General features: G+C 46.0%; 1 protein-coding gene across 6 annotated transcripts in view; it reads left to right on the top strand.

The window, feature by feature from the left end:
* ACACB (acetyl-CoA carboxylase beta) overlaps positions 1-9,195 on the top strand; it is a 122,294-nt gene that overhangs the window by 86,990 nt on the left and 26,109 nt on the right. For all 6 annotated transcript variants that reach the window (XM_081801997.1, XM_081801996.1, XM_081801998.1 and 3 more), the window contains 6 exons: positions 2,396-2,452; positions 2,692-2,733; positions 3,695-3,910; positions 5,806-5,961; positions 6,809-7,012; positions 7,912-8,067. In XM_081801997.1, the coding sequence (XP_081658123.1) occupies positions 2,396-2,452; positions 2,692-2,733; positions 3,695-3,910; positions 5,806-5,961; positions 6,809-7,012; positions 7,912-8,067 (831 nt within the window). The remainder of the gene's footprint in view (positions 1-2,395; positions 2,453-2,691; positions 2,734-3,694; positions 3,911-5,805; positions 5,962-6,808; positions 7,013-7,911; positions 8,068-9,195) is intronic.

The raw sequence follows: 9,195 nt of genomic DNA on the forward strand, positions 1-9,195 counted from the left end.
AATGATGCTGAGTCACGGATAACACCTTGAAAGCTTAGGGACATTATTGTCCGTGATTTACTTAGACTTGATTAATCAACAAGGTAATGGTGTTCACTGTAGAAAATGTTTAAGGTACAGACAAATCTGAAAACAAAACCCACACCCCTACCATCCAGCCCTGGGATGAAGATATTGGCATATTGCCCTTCAGCAGGTTTCTTCTTGACATAGCTGATGTCCTTACTGGGTTTACACTTGGCATCCCACGGCAGAGATAAGGCAACATTTGGGTTGTTGGGGCTCGCCCTACCCTTTAACCAAATCAAATGATGCTCAAGATAGTTGGTGTTTCTTACCCGGAGAGAGCAGTGGGAGGGATGCCAGACTCACCTGTGGAAAGTATAGGCCATGAGGACCCCCAAAGCACAGACGAAGAAATCGCCCTCTAAATACCAACCTGGAAGATATCCATGGTCTAGAAAAGATTAAACGTATGTGCTTCTGTACAAAAGCATATAATATATAATATATATATATTATATATATATATATATATAATATATATATATATATATATATAACATACCGAAGAGAGGAGAGCTAGAAGAATATACACCTGCTGGGGGGAGGACTTTTAATGTTATATATTGCTCTTGTATTGAAAATTTTTTGCATTAAGCGGATACCTACATATATATTCTCCCATACACACATTCATATACGTTCCCACACACACTCACACATTGATACACACCCTTAGTTGAGAACAAATCACTGAGGCCCCCCATAAGGGAGGCTGGTTTTCCCACATTCAAACCCTCTTCATTTTGTGGTTTATCCTGTTCTCTTTGCAACCCATGTACCATTAAGTATTCTTTTGTTTGTCTACTTACATCTTTCTGAAATGGGCTAAGACTACTCATTTCCCCTAATAATTTTCCTTACTGTAGGGACAAGTTAAGCAAGAACCATATTTTCTTGCCTTTTGGGTTTTTCTTTCCCCACAATACTGTATATAATAATATTTATTTTGGGAGCACCTGGGTGGCTCAGTCGTTAAGCGTCTGCCTTCGGCTCAGGTCATGATTCCAGGGTCCTGGGATCGAGTCCCGCGTCGGGCTCCCTGCTCCGCGGGGAGCCTGCTTCTCTCTCTCCTACTCCCCCTGCTTGTGTTCCCTCTCTCGCTGTGTCTCTCTCTGTCAAATAAATAAATAAAATCTTTAAAAAAATAATATTTATTTTGTTTAGGGATTACCTAAAAATAATTTTGTATCCTTCTTGGGTACTTTCCTGTTAAAGTTTAACATACAGAAAATGTGTACAAATCGTAAAAGTACAGCCTGATGAATTTTCATACGGAATTTCCAAGTATAACCAGCATTCAGATAAAAAAGTGAATGTTCTCCTTTCTTCCTTGCCAGAGATAACTGACCACTAGCCTAAGTTTTAACAACATAGATTAGTCTCATCTGTTCTCAAATTTTGTATAAATGCAATCATATAGTGTGCACTTTTTTGTGCTTATTTACTCATCTTTTTTTTTTAAAGATTTCATTTTTTTTTTTTTTAAGATTTTATTTATTTATTTGACAGAGAGAGAGCGAGAGCAGGAACACAAGCAGGGGGAGTGGGAGAGGGAGAAGCAGGCTTCCTGTTGAGCAGGGAGCCCGATGTGGGGCTCCATCCCAGGACGTTGGGATCATGACCTGAGCCGAAGGCAGACGCTTAACGACTGAGCCACCCAGGCGCCCTAAAGATTGTATTTTTAAGTAACCTCTACACCCAATGTGGGGCTCAAACTCACAACTCCAAGATCAAGAATTACATGCTCCACTGAATGCGCCAGCCAGGCCTTCCCAGTTTGTCTTTTTTTAATAGAACGGTGACACCCTTCCCCCACTTAATTTTATTAAAGATTTCATGAAATGTTAAAAGATGTATATGTGTGTGTATGTATATACATATATATTTCAACATGACACCTTTATTAAATATAATTCACATGTCACACTATTCCTCCATTGAAAATATACAATTCAATGCTTTTTGGTATATTCATACAGTTGTGTAATCATCATTATGATAAATATATTTTAGAATGTTGGTTACCAACACTACCTCCAAAAAGAAAACCTATTAGCAATCATTCCCCGTTTTCCCTCAATCCAACATCCTCTCCCTCCTCCCCCTCCCCGCACCCCAGGCAACCATGAATCTACTTTCTGTCTCTTATGGATCTGCCCATTCTGGATGTTTCCTGTAACTGGAATGATGCGATATGAGGTCTTTCGTGACTGGAGTCTTTGAGTCAGCATCGTGTTTTCAAGATCCAGCCATGTGGAAACTTGTATCAGTACTTCATTTCTTTTTGTGGTTAGATACTATTCCATTGCCTGTTTGGTTTTTAATGCAGAAAAACATCCTTGTGGGTTGCGGACTCCGAAGAATCACATTCCTGATTGCCCAAGAGGTCAGTGCAATTCTCAGTACATCCGTATGATTCTTTAACATTCCACAAGACTCAGTACCATTGATTTGGCGTTTACTCTGTAGATGGGGGTGGAAGAGAGCAATCACTAAAAAAGAGAAGGTTTTCCAAATGATTCATTCTAGAAGCAGACGGGTTATGGTAAAAAAAAAAAAAAAAACACAAAACAAGTATATCAGTATTTAAATGAATCTTAGTTGATTTCATTGTTTCTTTTGCAGAAAGAATTTCCCAAGTTTTTCACATTCAGAGCAAGAGACGAGGTATGACATAAAGCAGTGATACTTTTCTCACCTCCCTGGCATCTTTGATATTCAGGAAGAGTAGAGTCCCCAGTCCTTAAGGTACCCCTGTATTCTAGAACATGTAATTTCTGTGTAGACTCCAGCCTCCCTCTGGGATTGTGTTTCCCTGTGGAGCTCAGACCCCATTCTTCCCATCCGGATCATTTTTGTCCTCAGATGGCTCTCCCAACCTCTTTTTCTTATGTTCTTGCAGGCTGGCTGCCTATTTTTATAAACAGAGTTTGATTGGAACACAGCCACACCTGCTTGATGTCCTATTGTCTGCTGCAGCTTTCTCGTTCCAGTGGCAGAGATGGTGTGGCTGTGACCGACCGTGTGGCCCAGCAGCCTCACACGTTCCCTCTCTGGCCCTTTAAGAAAAGCTTTGCTGATCCCTATTTTAGAACAGGTGGGCTTATTCCCAGCACAGACTCTACACTCCATCCTCTTCAGTATCTTGTAGTTGAATTGATCCAAAGCCTTTCATTTCTAGCTCAGACCCGTCCTTTGGTGAGGGTCTTCATTTTCTCTCTACTTCAGTCTCCAGCATGGTCTGTCGCTTCCTTTGGGGGACCAGTTTCCACAGAGAAACCAGCACTTAGTGACTTCTTGAGAGGTACTCTGTTGTGACAGAACAGAGGCTGGTTGTGCCGGCAGGTGCTGGGGACTAGGTAGGCTCACCCGGGAGCCGAGAGGCTCAGGCAGGCATGCAAGACCCGCCATGCTCGCAGCTCTCCTCTGGACCTTCCCAAACCCCAAATCTCTGAGCCCTGGGGTTGCTCACAGGTGACGTGATAAAGGCTACCCCCCTGAGTGCGAAAGCCGCAAACACCAGGGGTCTGCAAGACAGGGTGTGGACCCAGCGGGCGCGCAGCCCCAGGGACCCATTCGGTGTCTGTCTGTGTGTCTGTCTGTCTCCACTCTCTGGCCGGCCCCGCAGTTTGCAGAAGATCGCATTTACCGTCACCTGGAGCCCGCCCTGGCCTTTCAGCTGGAGCTCAGCCGGATGCGCAACTTCGATCTGACCGCTGTGCCCTGTGCCAACCACAAGATGCACCTTTACCTGGGTGCGGCCAAAGTGAAAGAAGGGGCAGAAGTGACGGACCACAGGTTCTTCATCCGCGCCATCATCAGGCACTCAGACCTCATTACAAAGGTAAGACGTCACCGAGGGCAGCTTTCTCCCTCTGAGCTGCTCACTCGCATGCTGGCCTTCCCTTCACTGAGTCCTTGCTCTGTGCTGGGCGCTGGGCGGTGTGCTGGGGATCGCGGGGTGCGCCGGGCACATACAGCTGTGCCCTCGTGACCCTCCCGTCTGGGGAGTACGGGGGAGGCAGACAGCAAAGTGGCTTCTGTGCATGTCCCGGCTGGCGGCACATGGACACCTTTCTTGTGTCCCACGGATCTGTCTGCATGTGAAGGGAGTTCAGAAGATAGGAAGATACTGGCTTATTAAAGGAGTTTCTAGTACTTGCTTATTGAGTGCACGATCATTTTTCATTGTTTCTTGCATTCAGACAAGTTATCTATGATTTTATTTTATTTATTTATTTATTTTAAAGATTTTATTTATTGACAGAGAGAGAGACAACGAGAGAGGGAACATAAGCAGGGGGAGTGGGAGAGGGAGAAGCAGGCTTCCTGCTGAGCAAGGAGCCCATGTGGGGCTCCATCCCAGGACCCTGGGATCATGACCTGAGCCGAAGGCAGACGCTTAATGACTGAGCCACCCAGGCGCCTCAAGTTATCTATGATTTTATTGTGAACTTTTCAAACAATATTGAAAACGACTTTTTCTTTAAAGATGTTATTTATTTATTTGGGAGAAAGAGAGAGCATGAGCAGAGGGGAGGGGCAGAGGGAGAGGGAGAAGCAGACTCCCCACTGAGCAGAGAGCCCGATGCGGAGCTGATCCCAGGACTCCAGGACCATGACCCGAGCTGAAGGCAGATGCTTAACCAACTGAGCCACCCAGGTGCCCCATAGTGGATTATTTTTTTTTTTTTTTTTAAGATTTTATTTGTTGATTTGAGAGAGAGAGCACAAGTAGGGGGCAGGGGACAGAGGCAGAGGGAGAAGCAGGCTTCGTGCTGAGCAGGGAGCCTGACGGGGGCTTGATCCTGGGACCCTGAGATCATGACCTGAGCCGAAGCAGCTTAACCGACTGAGCCCCCCAGGCACTCCTACTGGTCAGTTCTTGTAGACCTCCTCTCCCACGGTAATGGAGATGATCAACTTCATGCTCTCTCCTTGCCTGGATGTACCGTGTGTGTAATTTTTTTCTTTTTTTTCCTAATCCTCTACTGATGGATGTGAAGCTAATGTCATTTTTTTGCTACCTCAGTCAACTAGCTATTTTAATGGGTTTATTATTTTCAGGTATAGTCAGACCTGTACTTCCTAACAGATCAAGAAACGGTTGCCACGGAAAAGATTGTCACTCTCAGATCCCAAGAGGAGGGGGCACACCATATGGCAGGGAGCCACGTGGGGAAGCACCAGGGTTGGTCGGGAGGCAGGGGAGGAGAGGGAAACGTGGTTAAGAGTCTTTGTTGTGGTTTCTGCAGGAAAGAACAACCAGTGAGGCAGGGTAGGCAGGCTTGGGGTTGGCTAGTCTGAATACTTTCAGTAGGTTCTGGAGCCAAGGGGCTGTCTCTAGGTGCCTGGTACCTGGGCCTGGGGTGAGTAGGGCAGGTGGATAGTGACCTGGGACCTGAGAACCCCAAAGAGGCGGTGTATGCTCTGGATTGGCTGGTTTGCCTTTGAAAAAGCATGCTCAGGACGGAGCTGTTTACCATCTCTAGGGATTGGCCACCCTGGGAGGGGCAGCCCCTCCAGGCTCAGGAAGGCCCCAGTTGTCAGAGCATCACAATGCAGAAAATACAGAACTTGGCAAATACGCTGGGTAGCCTTGGAGGCAGGGCTCTGCCCTTCTCATCTGGCACACTTTCTGGAGGAGGGGAGATGCTTTCCTCTCTCCTTTCTGTCTGAGGCTCCGTTTCCAGCCCTGGGCCCCTTGCTTTAGCATCTGTCCCCTGCTGACATCGGCAGGAAGCCTCTTTTGAGTACCTGCAGAACGAGGGTGAACGTCTGCTCCTGGAGGCCATGGATGAGCTGGAGGTGGCGTTCAACAACACAAGCGTGCGCACAGACTGCAACCACATCTTCCTGAACTTCGTGCCCACCGTCATCATGGACCCCTTCAAGGTCTCGCCTCTGGGGACGCTCTGGGTTCAGCTTTTGCAGGGGCCTATGACACTTCACGTGCCTTGCTGCTTTGGGGTCTTGTCTCCTTGCACTCCAGACCTCTAAGTTCCAGGACATGCATGTGCGTGTTTGAGCCTCAGTTGCTGTGGGTGGACAACCTTCTGTCATTTAATTCCAGGGCCATAATTTTGCCACCACCCTTAGGATCGTCCCTGTTCTGATGGTCACCCTCCGTGGGCAGCATGCTTCCCTTTTAGGACAACACGCATGCCCAAAGTGTCTTGTAAAACAAAATTTCATCCCTGGTTCCCGGCTCTTTTGGGGGACCGGGTGTGGGAGGGAAGGGGAAAGAGAACCATTCTCCCATGGCTGGTTCTTCATGAGCAGGCAGAGTTGATGCTGGTGATCCTGGGATGAAAGAAGTCCTGGGTCATCATCTTGGCCTCCGTGGGGTGCAGAGGGCCTGTGCTGATGCCCAACTCCACCAACCCATGTGTTCCCAGAAGAGAAAATGCAAACGTTTGAGCTACGTGGTGGAGATAAAGATGATGTAATGTAGGCACACTAGCTCTGTTGCTTACCAGCCTCCGTTTCCTCATCTGTCACTGGGGTATAAAAATGCCAGCCTCTCTGAGTAATTATGAGGATGAAACGAGATAATGCTCGTGACATGCTTAGCATGGCAACTATGGTTATTATTGGCTAAATAGTTGTTGGATACATACTGTGTCCCAGGTATTTTGTGTTCAGTGTATGTCATCGTTCCTTTATTATCGGTGCTAGAACTATTTATTACAAGTGTGCACGGAATGGGCCCTGAGATTGGAATTGCTGTGATTTGGGGCAGATCGAGGAGTCCGTGCGTTCCATGGTCATGCGCTATGGCAGCAGGCTGTGGAAACTCCGCGTGCTGCAGGCTGAGGTCAAGATCAACATCCGCCAGACCACTGCCGGCTGTGCTGTTCCCATCCGCCTGTTCATCACCAATGAGTCGGGCTACTACTTGGACATCAGCCTCTACAAAGAAGTCACTGACTCCAGATCTGGAAATGTAAGACTGGGTGGCTGTGGGGAGGCCGGCGGGGGGATGCCACAGAGATCCAAGTCAAAGCGGAGGCAGAGTAAATCTGCTCCCGAGAGCAAGACACAGACTAAAATGCTATTTGGTGGCTGTCATGCCTTGCCATACTGGATTGGGGTAGCTCCTCTGAGTTTACAATAAACATGTTAGCTTCTGAATCCCAGTTGTTCATTCCTCTGGGAAGGAGAATCAATCTCAAATTTAATCTATTTTAGGACCGTATTTGGGAAAAGATGTGGAATATTGTGGTTGATTATAATGCAACTCCCAGGTTGGTTCACTTAGGGAAATGGGTGTATTCTCCCCAAACATGTTTTAGAACAGATGTTTGTCAACTAAATCAAATATCCCGTTGACTTCCATTTTTAAATATATAACTCTTTAAATGATTAAAGACTCTCAGGAAGTTAGAAAAATAGTACAGAGGGAAAAAAAGATACTGCAGAGAGTTCCCATGTACCCTTCACCCAACTTCCTCCAGTGATAACAACATAACCACGGGACCTTGTCAAAACAGGAAATTGACATTGGTACAGTACTATTAACTCAAATGGGGACTTAATTCAGATCCAACCAGTTTTTATGCACTCATTTTGGTTGTGTGTGTGTGTATGTGTGTGTAAAGTACTATGATAGTCACATTTTTGGAGCTGTGCTCCCATACCTGCCACTGTCCCTTCTTGTTCTGGTTGCCCACAGTGGCAGAGAAAAGAAGATGAGCTCTCCGGGGCACTTACTTTGTCATGTGATGTGACATGCTTTGCTTCCTTCCACCACATTTTCATTGAGGAGAGTAGGATTAAATGGGACAAGACTACGCTTCTTTGAAAGTTCCCTCCTTCACTCTTTTTTTCTGTCTTTCTTTCCAGATCATGTTTCACTCCTTTGGCAACAAGCAGGGACCCCAGCACGGGATGCTGATCAACACTCCCTATGTCACCAAGGATCTGCTTCAGGCCAAGCGATTCCAGGCCCAGTCCCTAGGCACCACCTACGTCTACGACTTCCCGGAGATGTTCAGGCAGGCAAGTCCTGCAGCTTTGTTCTGGCACCACCCCGGTCCCCTTAGGGAGTCCACCAGCCCCTTACCCCCCATCCTTAGTTACTCTTCTGAAGACCCCAGTCGGAAGAATGAGGTCTTCATGGAAAAAAAGAAATCAATATTGGAAATGCCTTCCTAATATTTTTCCTAAAATGAACCCACTTTCCTCCCAGTGATAAAAAGTAATGTAATATAGAAACTTTGGAAACTAAAGGAGTATGGAAAAAAGAAAAAAGTGGCTCATAGTTCCATGTCCTAAAGACACATTGCTTAATATTTTGATGTGTTTCTTCTGGTCTTTTTTTTTTTTTTTTAGGATGTATTTATTTCAGAGAGAGAGAAAGAGCATGTGAGCAGGGGGGAGGGGCAGAGAGAGAATCTCAAGCAGATTTTGTGCTGAGTGCAGAGCCACATGTGGGGCTTGATCTCATGACCCTGAGATCATGACCTGAGCCAAAATCAAGAGTCAGACACTTAACCAACTAAGCCACCCAGGCATCCTTTCCTCTGGTCATTTTAATGCTCATTTAAGTTCCTGCCACATGCCTGGCTCCATTCTAAGGTTAGGTAGCCCGCGAGGAAGAGGGTAGAGTCATTCACTGCCTTTGAGGAATTTTTAGTCTACTTTTAATAAATAGTGTCTTGGGTTTTCCTGAATATTGAAGTATTCTACCTTTACGTAATCTATTCACCATTTTGATATAGTAACGTTTTAGTGTTTCCTTAAAGGATTGTTACTGTGCCTTTATTTTTTATGTAGTAGGGCCTTTCAGGGACACTGAACAGGCTGGCCCTGGTGACATGGATCTGCTTACATCCCTTCCATTGCCTTAATAATGATGTTCATGAACCCATGATCATGGACCTTCCCCTGTAGGCAGGAAAGCCTCAGTTCCCTTCAGGCATAGGAGAGGAAGAATGGTAGGAAAAGCTGCTGTTTGCAGTCACTCAGGCTTGGTCTTAAATTCTGGATCTGTCCTTTGCTTTCTGTGTATCCTTGGGCAAGTTCCTTCACCTCTCTGGGCTAGTTTCCTTCTCTGTAAAGTGAGGATAATAATAGTACCTGCTCTGCAAAGTTAATTGTGAGGAATATATGTAAAGTATTCATAAT

The sequence above is a fragment of the Leptonychotes weddellii genome, chromosome 13, assembly GCF_054177405.1.
Source record: "Leptonychotes weddellii isolate Sample4059 chromosome 13, ASM5417740v2, whole genome shotgun sequence".
Classification (NCBI taxonomy): domain Eukaryota; kingdom Metazoa; phylum Chordata; class Mammalia; order Carnivora; family Phocidae; genus Leptonychotes; species Leptonychotes weddellii.